The sequence below is a fragment of the Petaurus breviceps genome, unplaced genomic scaffold (assembly GCF_028583685.1).
Source record: "Petaurus breviceps papuanus isolate PSGF00001 unplaced genomic scaffold, PetGlider_PUasm1.0 446, whole genome shotgun sequence".
Classification (NCBI taxonomy): Eukaryota; Metazoa; Chordata; class Mammalia; order Diprotodontia; family Petauridae; genus Petaurus; species Petaurus breviceps.
This window is the reverse complement of record NW_027186338.1, coordinates 863,333-877,817: the sequence shown is the minus strand read 5'-3', so window position 1 is coordinate 877,817 and position 14,485 is coordinate 863,333. Positions and strand designations below refer to the sequence as shown.

Sequence of the window (14,485 nt, the reverse complement as noted above, 5' to 3'; positions counted from 1 at the left end):
CTGTGAGCTCCTTGAGTGCTGGGGCTATCCTTTGGTTTTGTTTGTATGCCTAGCACTTATTAGCACAGTGTCTGACACATAGCAGAGGTCTCATAAATATTCAGATCTGACTTTTCCTTCCCCCTAGAGTCTAAGCTTGTTCAGAGCAGACTGGTTCTTCTTTACTGTGCTTCTAGCAGAGTGTTTTACACATAGTAAGCACATAACAAAGGCTCTCTCATTCATTCAGCTGTCTATTCTTTTCCTGAATTAGGCATGAGTATTTCCAAAGATCAAAGCTTCACAGAGGCAGAATCTTATAGATCAGTAACTTTAAGCCCTTCATTATAGACATGAAGGAACATTGGGGGGAAGAGTTAAGTGATTTGCTTTAGGTCAGAAATAGTAAGTGACAGAATTGGGATTTGAAGTCAGGTTCCATTACTCCAATTCAGATTGTTTCCATGGGACAACATTTCCTTTCAATCTCCTTCTCCTTCCCCTAAACTGGAAATAAGGAGAGCAGGATGGGAAATTCATCTCCAAAGGAATACATGGAAAGAGGGATGATTCCACCCAACAACTCCAGTAATGGTTCAGTCCCTCCTTAGTCCTTTACTTCAAGAAAATGATCTCACCACAAAATCATTATGTTTTTTGTCTTCACTAAAGGATTCAGATTTCAGATTGGCAAGGAAGGACACAGGCATTGGTGTAGATATGACTGAGGTCAAAGGAAACTGTAAAAATTTTATTGATTGAAATGGATTCAAGCAGTTCAATGACTTCAAAACAAGGGCTACACCTGAAATTAAAAAAAAAAAACAAAAGTATTATACCTGTGCTTGCAGGCAGCAAGCATTTAGGATTCATAAAGTGCTTTGGCCATACAGGACCTTAGCAAGTGATTTCCCTAGAAGTAATTTCTTTTAAAAACAGTAAAACTTTATATGTAATAGCAACAATGAAAAAAATAACTTTTTAAAAACAAATTTTGTAAAACATTTAGGATAGGAGGGAAGTTGGAAGCACCCACTTTTGAAGAGACAGGATCAAAGTAGAGAATAGAACAAGTGGGAGGTGGGATAGGAGGGAGGGAAATATAGTCAGTCTTTTACAATATATCTACTATGTTATTGTTTTGCATTAGCCACACATGTACATCCTATACTAAACTGCTTATCTTCCCAGTAAGGGTGGGTGACAAGGAAGGAAGTGAATGAATCTGGAATCCAAAGTTTTAAAATCAAATATTCAAATATGTATGTATATATATATATGTGTGTGTGTGTGTGTATGTATATGTGTGTATGTATTTATATATATATATATATATATATATATATATATATACTATTATCAATAGTATTTTACATGTAATTGGGAAATAAGATATGCAGGCACTGGGGCATAGAGATCCATTGGAAAAGTCGAAAGGGGTATGGGAGAAAATATGGGAGAGAGCAGATTGGAGGAGGGGATATCCTGTGGGACTGCTATTTTGGGGAGGGTGGGTAGGGGAAAAACAGGGAGAAAATTTGTAACTCAAAATCTGGCAGAAATGAATGATGTAAATCAGAAGTTAATAAAGAATTTGAAAAAAAATTAAAAAAACATTTAGCATAAACTAATTCAAGCTGATAAATTATGCAAAGTTATTAGAACTACTCCCCCAATGTCACCCCCGTTAGCAGGACACGTTATCAGAGCTGAACTAACTATTCCCCTCAAAGTTCTAGGGCTAATCCTGAAGGGCTTGGGAGTGACTTATTAGTACAATAGATTATGAACATCCAGCATGCTCTCCAGAATAAAACTACCATTGATTACTCCCATATCAGCTAAACAATTGATACTTCTTCAACATCAAGTACCCAATTAACCTCCACTATGTTTAACAAAGAGTTATTGAGAACACATGGCAAGACCAAGTATGGAACCCCTTGAAATTGGGAGTCACTCTCCTCCACGACTTTGCTGTATAGGGAGACTGGACTCAAATTGATTGCACCAAGTTCATTACTAGCTGTGGCACAACTGACAGATTAATCACTCCCTTGTTTGCAAAATATCTTCTTGGTTTCTTTGTTCACTGAAAGCTGGTCTGAGACATGTAGACTATTCCTCAGGGTTATAACAGTTCCCAAGATACCCAGCTAAGGATCCTACTTATTTTATCTCTGGTTCATACTTTTTATAGTTCACAAGGACAAATATAGGTCAAAAGACCTCCTCTGTCTGTGATACACACACACCAAAGATCAAGGAAGGATAAACATGGTCGACATAGAAACAGTGGAATGTGTTTTGGGCTACATAACTGTTAAGGCAGGGAACAGTATCTGCAATGGCCTGTGAGGCTTCCAGGACAATGGTGATGAGGGGGTCATCAGGGATAATAGCTACCTATTGACTGGTCACGATGCTAACCACAGAAACACCCCCAATAAAACAAAACCCTTAGGGGAAACAGAAAGAAAGATAGCCTCCTATGATTCTGATCAAAATATTGGGAGAAACTCTAATACAACACACAAAATAATGGAAAACAAGGACAAAAAGAGAGCCACCTATTATGGGGATGGGAATCTGAAGATCTTCCCTGCCCCTTGGCCCTTTGATAGGTTTAGGTGACTCTGAGAACCTTTCCTGATTTGAAAATATACTCTGCCCCCTAATAGGCTGAATATGGTCACTTAGAACTTGTGGAGGGAGGCTTGTTTTTCAGGAATGCCCACACCTTGTTACTTTGTGATTGAGCAGTGGGTCAAAAGGGTTGTGGCATTCTCTGATCCAGGAGAAGGCTATGTATAACCTGATGTGAGGTTTTGCTTTGGGGCTCACTTTGAGAAGAGTTGTGTGATTTGACCAGACGTGAATCTGGGCAGCCGTTGAGCCTTCCAGCTTGGAAAACCCAGATGTTGGTGCTTCCCTCTCTGGTAACTGACTAGGCATGGATGTAATGGTCAGACAGCTAGAAGCCTGTCTGCTGATATGTTTCTCTGTCAGCTTGTAACTTCTACTTGTAACTTGTTTGTATTCTCTGAAGATCTGACTGCTGACCTTTCCTCCCTGAACTAGGTAAATGATATATGTTTGATTAAAGCACGGTTGTTAACCCGTTTTGAGTTGCTTTACTTTAGAAAAGCAGATCTAAGAACCTGTGTTGGCAACCACCCTGGGTATGTTAGGGTGCTTGCTGCTAAACCACCAGAGAAAGGAAGGCAGGCATGGTATTGTAAGGGCAATTAGAAAAAAAACTGGAATCAATAATGAGCTTTGCAGGATGCTTCTTCCTCTAGAACTATGATCCTGTGGCTTCTTCTACCATCAACTCCTGAGAGATACCCCAGCTGGGCATAGCCACCCAGCCAGGGGTGCCAGTCAGGAGACATATGAGTGAGAGACTCATGGAGGAGGGCCTTCAGCATTTCACCATCTCTGCCTTTTTTTCTGTGGAATATATTAATTATATTTTTAACATCAGAAATGAAAGTGCCAAAGATGTCTTGAACCATTCAGAAAGTGATGTACCTTTCTCTATTAAAAACCAGATATAAAGAAAAGTGTCAAGTAAGTCTTACCTGGCCTCCATTATCATCTGGAGAGCCAAGGAACTGTGTAATTTTTTCAGGAGATCTCCTACCATTCTCTGTGAGCTTTTGGATCCATTCTGTTATTTTCTGTATCTATTCTGCTTTGTTTTTGTGTGAATGAATGTGTGAGAGTAATTTGTCATTCTTTAAGTTTTATAATGCAGCTGGATTTTCCTTGGACTGTTGTATTCCCTTTCTCTCCCCACTCCCTTCTTGCCCGCCAAAAATCACAAACAGCTGGTCGGAGACAAGGGAGAACAAGAGGGAATAAGTATTTTTATTTCATTATTATATGATGGTTATAGCAAGTCATAGAGTATACAAGAAGTAACAGGATAGAATCTGAAAAAATATTTAGGCATAAACTATTTGCATTGAAAAGTGTGAACGGAAGTTTTAAGAATTTTAAAAGTTTGAAAAATCTCTTCCTCTTCATTCAACTCTGGCCAAGCTGAATGCTGACAAAGAGATAAGAAAAGTGAATTTTTTCCCCTCAGATCTGAGAGGCAAATGGATGAGAATTTAACCATATCCTGCCTCACATATTACAGAAAAAATTTGTGTATCGTAATGCAATTAACAGTTTATTGTACTCGTTCTGCTAATTTTAGGGAATGTGAAAAAATGAATAGTCTCACTCCTAACTTGATGCTAAAGATGATTCTGGTAGCAACAAACAACTCCCAGTTAATGGGAGGCCTAGAAAGAGCTTTTGTGTTAGAAGAAGACAAGGAGATTAATCTTACACATGCTAGGACATCTAGGCCACCTATATTCTTTGATAGCCAGAAATTCTTCAAGACTGCAAATAAAACAGGACTGTTATCATTTGACAACATAATAACCTCCTTTGGATCTACTTGTCAGGTCCTGAAGCCACAATACAAAAGGGTACAGTTGTATGAATTTGTTCAATAATGGAACCTGACTAAGCTTTTTATACAAACAAGTAGCAGTATAAAATAATGTTACAAAACCACTGTACCCACCATGCAGAGTAAATAACTCCATTGAATGGAAGGGGATGCCACCTTGGGAAAAATGTATTACTCCTTTTCAAAACAATTCTATAGATTTATATCTCTGGTATGGGACATATGAGGATACATCTATGGGAACTTGGTGGAGGATGTTTTTTATCACTAAAGGACAGATATTTAAAAACCTATGGAGAGTAATGGCTGCCCTAGATCAAGTAAATACATCAAGACAGATTTGGGAACAGGCCTCACTATCGGGACCACATCATTTCTCTGTACAAGCTTGCCTCCAGTATCCAGATGTTTCACACGATGAATGCCGTAATGCACAACAACTATATTTTGGAAGGCATTAAGATTGAGAATATAAAAGTCATTTACAACATCACATGTTATAAATGTACTCTATCCCATTGTATAGATCCTGATTCAAACCACTAGTACTTATCGTAAAACAGCCTTCCTATAATCTAATACCTAAAAACATCAATCATACTTGGTATGGGTCTGGAGGGGGGCATATTTTTGATGCCCTACAGCAAAAAACAAAGGCAGCAAGACTCAAGAGTTTTGTTGGAATGTTTATTGCTGGTATTTTAGCTGCTATTGTTATAATCACTTCCTTGGCTGTACTGCAGTAGCTTTAACAGAATCAATACGAACTGCTCAGTTTGCAAATCAACTCACCAAAAAAAATGTTTCTGAGGTACTTAAAGAACAAGCAAAAATATAGATTTTAAAGCTGAACTTATTTTAGTAGACCAATCTGTACTATGGTTAGGAGATTATGTTCAAGAATTGGAATTCGCTTGCAATTGAAAAGTGATTATAGATATGTTTGTGCAACTCCATATATTTGGAATAATGACACTTCTAATGTTCCTTGGGATCAGATTAGGAATAGGTTTACTGGCATGTTGCATAGTCATAACCTCACTTGGGACATAAATCAGTTGTCCTCTGTCTAAACACATTGCACAAAGTCATAGTTCAGGAATTGATCCTGAAAATGTAGCCAATCACATATTTCACTGGATAAATCAGATCAATCCATTTCATAATCTTAGTTCCCTGTTACTTCACTTTGTTCCAGTTGCATGCTTGCTGATAATACTGTACCTTGCTGCACCTGAGGGGATTCACATGCTCAGCCAGTTTTTATCAGCTTTGGGAGCCAAGATTCACACTCTTAAGCTTCTTGTCAAAAAAAGGGGAGAAGAGCATAGCTTAGCTAGACTTTGATCAGTGAGGCTTTAAAATGTAAAAGCTATTTCACAGGGCTACTATTAGGAATTATATCTTTAGTTACTGTAAGTTTCAACTGATACACTTTTGGCTGTGTCTTTACAGTCGACCACTCATACTGCCCAGTATGCTGAAGAACTAGCAAAAAATTTATCTAAGGCACTTCAGATATACGAAAAAATCAATCGGGACACCCAGACAAAAACTGATTTATCAGAACAGTCTATATCATATATAGGAGATATATAAATATATAAAGGAGACCCTTTAGCCTCAGTTATCTCTATGTTGTGATTACAGATATACATATACTTGTGTCACCCTCAGTTTATATAACTCCTTCCAGACCAACATTACCTGGGGGACAGGATTAGACCCCATTTGATGTGGAGCATGGCATGATTCCATTATCACCATGGATATAAACATTTTCCATCAGATCATCAAAGATATCACACATAGTAAAGTTCCTGGGATTGACTCAGGAGGAATTAGCAAAGACAATTATTGGCACATTGAAGAAAATTTCTCCATTTCAGAACATACTGGCTCTTGGTATGCACTTGTTTCCTATATTAATTGGTATAGTGATTTTCTGTATACTTGTACGATTGTATTATGTGAATGATGTCCCGTGAGGTCAAGACTTTAGGGAGTGAGGTACATGCCCTTGAATTATTTAATAAAAAAAAGGGGAGATGAAGGGAGCCAAAACATCTGATCCAGGAATCAGGCTGGTACTAAACAAGTTAGCTCCTAGTTTTCCAGTGATGTGACTAGTCTGTACTGTCCACTACTGGTTTACCCAAGTGATGTGGCTGTAAATCAGAGCTTGCCTTATATCCTGAAGATCCAGGGCTCTGCCATATTCTGAGATTCCAGCCAGAAGGTGTTAGGTGCCTTTTTATGATTATTTATACATTTTTAGATACTATTCATGTACATGGATACAGCAAGGACATGATTACCATCAAGGCCTACTTGACATCACTGTCTGGCATCTTGAAAATGAACAAAGCAGCATTAGAAAACTTAATGGCCTATAATTGCTTTCTTTGTCTTATTACTCTAAAGAAACTTGCTCATGGCATTGATAAATGGATTGCTTTGACAGTCTCCCTTGGCCTTCGATTTACTTTAACACTTCCATGGTCTAGTGTGTCATTTTAGAGCTGGCTAACCATTTAGAGTTAATTCACACTCAGCCAATGAGGTGTTGTTTTTTTGTTTTGTTTTGTTTTTTAATTCTCCATGACCAAGGAGTCCCTAAGTGGGTTCCAAATCAAGTCACCAGGGAGGGACCTTAACTCAAAGTACTCCAAGTCTGCTCTGCAATACCTCTTTGGCCACAACACTCCTGTTGCTACTGTGGAAGTGGGGGAGTTTAAGTCAACTCTCCTGGGCGCCTTCAGTGTCTTTGCTTCCAATAAAAGATCTTTAGGAATCATCTAATAAAGATCTTTTGCCTTACACAGGAAGAGCTCACATGGGTAAGGTAACTTATCCAAGGTTCCACACAGTTGTGAGTGAGAATGACACTCCCAATCAGCTGTTATAATTTTAGATGACACAAACCACAAGCAGGCTCAGGAATCACTTACATCGGGGCTAAAAGACTTCAGGTATGTTTGAGTTCTGTTTTGTTTTGTTTTAAGAAGTGGAAAGGAGAAAGCTCTGAGCCAAAAATCTATGGATTTCTCAAGACAAATTGAAATCTCTGCAAAGGTGAAGATGAAGAAGGTGAGATAACTATACAGAGGTCACTAGATCTGCTAATCCCTCTAACCCATGAGTCACTGTCATGAAATTTCTAATCTACCTACTCCCAAAGAGCTAAGGCAGTAGCTGGCTAAGTTGAAGACTGAGACGGAACTGGTTTTAAGATTCTCCAGTACAAGATGCTCTAACATCATCTTATATTTTTCACTTAACAGTATTTTATACTTTCCAATTACATGTAAAGATAGGTTTTCAGAATTCACTTTTTTTTTTTTAAGCAATCGGGGTTAAGTAACTTGCTCAAGGTTACATGGCCAATTATTTCTGGGTGTGGTGCTAAGCATCTGAGCCCAGATTTGATCCCCAGGTCATCCCGACACTGGAGCCCGTGGTCTTACTCTCTGAGCCACCTGGCTGCCCCTAAGCAATTGGGGTTAAGTAACTTGCTCAAGGTTACACGGCCAGGTGTTTCTGGGTGGGTGCTAAGTGTCTGAGCCCGGGATTCGATCCCCAGGTCATCCCGACACTGGAGCTGGTGCTCTTACTCTCAACATTCACTTTTTATGAGACCAAGTTCCAAGTTGGTTTATCCCTCCCTAAGACAGTTAAGTAATTTGATTTGGTTGTACACATACTATAACATTAAACATATGTCTATATTAGTCATGTACTATAAAAAGAATCAGAACAAAAGGGGATATCCACAAGGAAAAAGTAACAAAAAATTTTTTTTAAAAATGCCATTATTATGTTTCCATCTGCACTCAGACTTCATAGTTCTTTCTCTAGATGTGGATAGAATTTTCCATCACGAGTCTTTGGGAATTGTTTTAGGTCACTATATTGCTGAGAAGTAAATTTATCAAAGCTGATCACCACACAACATTGCTGTTACTGTATACAATATTTTCCTGGTTCTGCTCACTTCATTCAGCATCAGTTCATCTAGGTCTTTCCAGGGTTTTCTCAAATCCACCTGCTCATTATTTCTTATACCAAAATAGTATTCCATTACATTCATACACCACAACTTGTTCAGCCATTAAAGGGGCAAGGAAAACCCCCTGTGCATAATAAGATCATAGAAACCAAGGCCCCAACTCAATATGACCTTTGTATTAGTATTATTCTATTATTATTTGGGAACAGAGGATTCCAAGAACGAGGGCTGTTCTTCTCCTAGGATCCCAGCCACTTCCTTGGAAAGAGATATGATAACTGCCCAGCTCCTGGAACTAGCCATTCCAAGGAAACTTTATTCTTTGGGGGGGGGGGGGGGGAGTCGTCCTTGAAGGGATTGGCCTCTGTCCCAAGCCTCATGCAAGATACGGAACATCTGGTAGTATGCTTTTTTTTTCTCAGCACTACTTACACTGTAAGATTCAGACCCCAAATTGGAATCTCACTCATGGAGGAGACGTCCTGCCTGGAACCCTCCTGAGCTGGACCCTGACAATTGTACACTCGATTCCCCAGCCTGTGTGGTCAGGTGTTGGTGCTTCCCTGCATGGGTGATGATTGTATATATATATATATATATATATATATATATCATAGTTGCTCTTATTTTACTATTTCTAAACCTTTTACTGTTATCTCTGGTTTCCTTCCCATTTTCCTATATTCTAAACTATATTGGATCTTTTGAAATGCCAAGTGTTTCATTGGAGTCACAAACAGAAATCCCAGGTTGGAATGCCATCATTCAACAAATCTACTGTGGAAAGTCATGAACCTCCACCCCCACCCCCACCCTGGGGCACACTTGTATTAGATAGGTTAAACACGTTGAGAGGGTTCGAGGAAATTTTCGTTCTGATTATAAAGGCTGAAATGGAGGGGTTATTGCTATTGAATTTGAGATGGGCACCGATTATGGTAGAAAATATAGACTATTGTAATTTATCATTGATGACTGCCACTGTATATTTATAAATCTGGTAAGGCTAGGCTACTTTCCTTTGAAATATCTTATAGCAAGATCCTTGAGATTCTTAACAATTCTCCCAGATGAACTGTTATTATTTCTGACTCTATAAATTTTTTATTTGATCGGTCATGAAAAAGTAAATTAATTTAGGTAGAATTCTTTTTATTTTATTAGTTCAACCTATACATAAGCAATTGTTTTTCCATTTGTTTAGATCTGACTTTATTTGTGTGAAAAGTGTCTTGCAATTGTATTCATATAGTTCCTCGGTTTGTCTTGGCAGGTACAATCAGTGGAATAGATTAGGTACACAAGACACAGTAGTCACTGACTACTATATTTGTACTATATACAAAAGCTGCTGAGAAAACTGTGAGACAGTGTTGGTGGAAACTAAGCATAGATTTATTACCATATACAATCTAACAGCCTCTTCACCTAGGGATGGTATCAGTGTGGTCATGATTGTCCTTTGTGCTCAAAGAGGACCAAAATGACACCAGGATGTCAAGATGAAATTACAGTGTACCCAACAGTGACTGTTCAGACCAATGTGAGCTCAAAAGGCTCTACAACAGGTTGGGCACAAATAGTCCATATGAACATTTGGACTGGTACATCAATACAGGTCTATGTCAAAGGAGCTGTATCACACACACATTTCTACTATCTCCAGTTCCCTTACCATGTCAGCTTAGCAGTTTCCCCTTATCTTCATGATAAATCATTTGTGCCACGTTCTCCGCCAATCTGCCTATGGGAACAAGGCCTCATACATGGTCCAAACTCCTCTCACTGTTAACTTTGTACAATTTCTTCTCCCTCTATCTAGCAAGGCATGGAAGAAAGACTGAGGGAGGGAAGGAGGCATGCCTCCCCACTCAGGATATACAGTGTAACCCATTGTTACTGGACATGTGCTGACCTTTAGGGATGTTGTACTTTTTTTCTCACCTCCTTCTACTGTACTTAAGTATGCCCATTTGTATGTTTTTTTTCCAATATGATTTCTCTGATGCCTAGTAAGGTGTATCTTCCTCCTGAAGGCCTTCCCACATATTGAGAAGCTTTCTCCCTAGTATGAATTATTTGATGTCAAATAAGTTCTGAGTTGTATGTGAAAGCCTTCCCACACCCCTACATTCAAAACGAATGTTTCCCATATGCATTTGCTGATGCATGTGAAGATGTACCTTTTGCATGAAGGCCTTTCCACATTCACTACAATTTTAAGCTTTCTCTCTAGTTTCAATTTTCTGATACTGTAATAGTAACGAAATTTGAAGAGAGGAAGGAGACAGAGACAGAGAGAATTTCTCTCAGTGAGCATCTGGAGGCTAGGCTGCTCCTGCTGGACTGAAGGCTGAACTGAGAAGAACTTGATCTTGTGGTGGCAGAACTTGAGGGGGCAGAACTCGGACTTGTGGTGGAAGAATTTATTTGGAGCAAGCCGCATCGAGGTGGAGCCCAGGCTGGAGGTAATTTTGAGAAAAAAGTTTATAGCATTCGACTTTTTTTTTTTAAGGCTTCAGTTTTTTATTTTTATTTATTTTCCAATGCTTTATTAACTTCTGATTTACATCATTAATTTCTGCCAGATTTTGAGTTACAAATTCTCTCCCCGTTTTTCCCTTACCCACCACCCCAGAAGTTCCACAGGCTATACCCTCCTTCAATCTGCTCTCTCCCATACCCCCTTAGATTTTTCATTAGGGCATGGTGGATCTCTATGCCCTAGTGCCTGTATATCTTCTTTCCCAAATACATGTAAGATAGTATTAATAATTGTATATATATAAAATTTTTTAACATTGGATTTTATATCTTTGAATTCCAGATTTGTTCCCTTCCTCCCTTGTCACCCACCCTTACTGGGAAGATAAGCATTTCAGTTTAGGTTGTACATGTATGGCTAATGCAAAACACTCCACAGTGGATATATTTTAAAAGACTGACTATATTTCCCTCTCTCCGATCCCACCTCCCACTTGCTCTATTCTTTACTTTGATCCTGTCCCTTTTCAAGAGTGCTTCCAACTTCCCTCCCCTCTAGGCTGCCCTCCCTTCCATCATCCCCTTCCCTCTACTCTCCTGTAGGGTGAGATACCCTATTTAGTGTGTATTTCATTCCCTCCCCGAGCCAAATTCGGTGAGAAAAAGGTTGACCCATTCCCTTATGCCTTCCTATTCTTCCCCTCCATTGTATGCCTTTTCCCTTGCCTCTTCTTTATGAGATAATTTACCCCATTCTGTCTCTCCCCATCTCCTCTCATTATATTCCTCTCTCACCTCTTAATTTCCCCTTTTAAGTATTATCCCTTCCTATTAAATTGGTCCTGTGCCCTCTAATCTATGTATACCTGTAAGCATATATACACATTCACGTATATATTCATACACCTACATAACCTCAGATAGACATATATATATATATATATATAAATATATAACATATATATATATATTTCTATTCCCTTCAAATATTTTCACACTGATAAAAATTTCATCAGTTACAATTATCGTTTTTCCATGTAGGAATGTTAATAGTTCAAATTTGATCAGTGGCTTATGATTTCTTTTCCGCTTACCTTCTCAAGCTTCTCTTACTTCTTATATCTGGATGTCAAATTTTCTATTCAACTCTGGTTTTTTCATTAAGAATGCTTGAAAGTCCTCTATTCCACTGAATGACCATAGTTTCCCCTGAAACATGATACTCAGTTTTGCTGGGTAGTTAATTCTTGGTTTTAACCCCAGATCCTTTGCCCTGTGGAATATCCTATTCCAGGCCCTTCGATCCCTCAGTGTAGAAGCTGCCAGATCCTGTGTTATCCTGACTGTGTTTCCACAATATTCAAATTGTTTCTTACTGGCTGCTTGTAATATTCTCTCCTTGATCTGTGAATTCCAGAACCTGGCTATAATATTCCTAGGAGTTTTCTTTTGGCGATCTTTTTCAGGAGGTGATTGGTGAATTCTTTCAACCTCTAACCTTGCCTTCTGATTCTAGAACATCTAGGCAATTTCCTTGAGAATTTCTTGGAGGATGATTTCTAGGTTCTTTCCCTGATCATGGCTTTCAGGTTGACAAATAATTTTTAAATTATCTCTGCTGGATCTATTTTCCAGGTCAGTGGTTTTTCCCCTGAGATATTTCACATTGCCTTCTATTCTTTCATTTGTGTGTATCTGTTTAACATCCTCTTGATTTCTCGGAAAGTCACTAGCTTCCCTTTGCTCCAATCTAAATTCAAGGAAAAGATTCTCCTCATTGAGCTTTTTCCATCTGGCAAATTCGGCTTTTTAAGGCATTCCTCTCCTCACTGCCTTTTGCCAATTAAATTAATCTGTTTTTTAAGGTATGATTTTACTCAGTCAGGCTGACTCTCATTTTGTAATTTTCTTGCTTCGTTCTCATTTCTCTTCCCAGTTTTTCCTCCACTTCTCTTATCTGCTTCTTAAGGTCCTCTATGGCCTGTAACCAGCTCGTATTTTCCTTTGAAGCTTGACCCCTGGGCTTTTTGCCACAGTAGGACTCTGCTATCAGACAGGGGAGCTTCCATCTCAAACACTGGGGTTTTCTCAGCTGCCAGAAGTATTAGGTGGGTGACCTCTCTGAGGCTTCCCCATGCTCTGGCAAAGTAGTTATGAACCCCAGGACCTCCACCCTCGACTGCAATCCAGATCCAACCAGGTTAAAGCAAGAGTGATTACCCCTCAGCCTGGTTGCTTGGTCCCCCTACAGTTTGCAGGCCAGGAGCTGAAGCTGTGGGGCTGGCTCTGCCAGCATCTCAGCGGCTTCTCGCCTGGGGGCAAAAGCCATGCACTCCCAACTACTGGGTCCCAAAATCCACACTGCATGGACCTCTCACTTTGTCGATAGCATCTTTGTTGTTGATAAATCTGGAAATGGCCACAGCTGCTGCTGATCTGGAATCCCTCCAGCCAGCGGCTGGTCAGACCCGCCATGGGGCTAAAACCTTCGGCTCATCTGGCCGCTTGCTGCCAGCCTGCCAGGTTGTCCTCAGCAGGAGGTTAGCTTCTCTGTGTCATATTGTGGGTTCTGCAGCTCCAAAGTTTGTTTAGAGTCCCCTTTTTGACTGGGGAAGGGGGAAGCCAGAGCCCAGCAGCGGTTCTGCTTCTACTCTCCCATCTTGATCATACTCAAGACTTCTGATGGCTGCCAGAGGAAGCATGACTGTGGTGTCAGTACTTTGTCTGTCTGTGGCTTTGTTAAGCTTTGTCTTCCCAGGAACAGAAACTGTGAAGGACTTGAGGTGGACTGGACACTGTGAGCTTCAATATGAAGCAGGAATTGCACAGAGAGCAGGACAAGGAAATAGGAGCGGTGTGCCTTTGAATGTAGGTGAGTTTGGTGGATTCTGGAGCTGCCTGCCTCCAGTTAAGATGAAAAGACCTCTCCTTGGGTATTTAATAGAGTAGTGACGGATGAAACTATAACTTACTTGTGACCTAGGGATGGGTGGACCTTTTACTTTCCACTACCCCTTAATAGGGTACTGATTAGTAACTAATGAAATTTTAACTTAATTACACCCCATCATAGAGGACTTTGACTTTTATACTTTGTGACTGAATTAAAGACATTGTGATTGACTAAATCAATGTGATTTGCTTTTGAAACTGTCACCATTCTGGCAAAAACTAGGTGGCAATTTCAGTGTGAAATTGTTAAGTTGTGAACACTGTGAATGAATTCTCTGATGCACTATAATATAATTCTTACTACTGAAGGCCTTGCCACATTCATTTGTGAGGTTTCTCTCTAGTATGAATTCTCTGATGCACTCTAAGATGATCTTTACTATTGAAGGACTTTCCACATTCACTACATTCATAAGGTTTCTCTCCAGTATGAATGCTGTGATGCCTAGTAAGCTCTGTCTTAGTCTTGAAGGCCTTTTGACATTCACTGCATTCATAAGGTTTCTTTCCAGTATGAATTTTCTTATGTGGTGTAAGTTCCTGCTTACTCCTAAAGGCCTTGCCACATTCATTACATTGGTAAGGTTTCT

At 39.5% G+C, this 14,485-nt stretch overlaps 2 protein-coding genes across 3 annotated transcripts in view; both read right to left on the bottom strand.

The window, feature by feature from the left end:
- Window positions 1-524: 524 nt before the first annotated feature.
- The window catches only part of LOC138171495 (zinc finger protein 554-like), a 25,620-nt gene continuing 11,659 nt past the window's right edge, over window positions 525-14,485 (bottom strand). Inside the window, exon 4 of one of the 2 annotated variants that reach the window (XM_069101018.1) lies at window positions 525-784. In XM_069101018.1, the coding sequence (XP_068957119.1) occupies window positions 600-784 (185 nt within the window). In that variant the 3' untranslated portion in view covers window positions 525-599. Of the gene's footprint in view, window positions 785-9,594; window positions 10,922-14,485 lie in introns of those variants that run through there. The other variant, XM_069101017.1, reaches the window with a different exon arrangement.
- Window positions 10,961-14,485, bottom strand: part of LOC138171501 (zinc finger protein 585A-like) — a 95,154-nt gene continuing 91,629 nt past the window's right edge. Inside the window, 2 exon segments of the mRNA XM_069101023.1 lie at window positions 10,961-14,219; window positions 14,221-14,485. The exon segment at window positions 14,221-14,485 is cut by the window's right edge and continues 1,066 nt beyond it. Coding sequence (XP_068957124.1) covers window positions 14,072-14,219; window positions 14,221-14,485 — 413 coding nt within the window. The 3' untranslated portion in view covers window positions 10,961-14,071.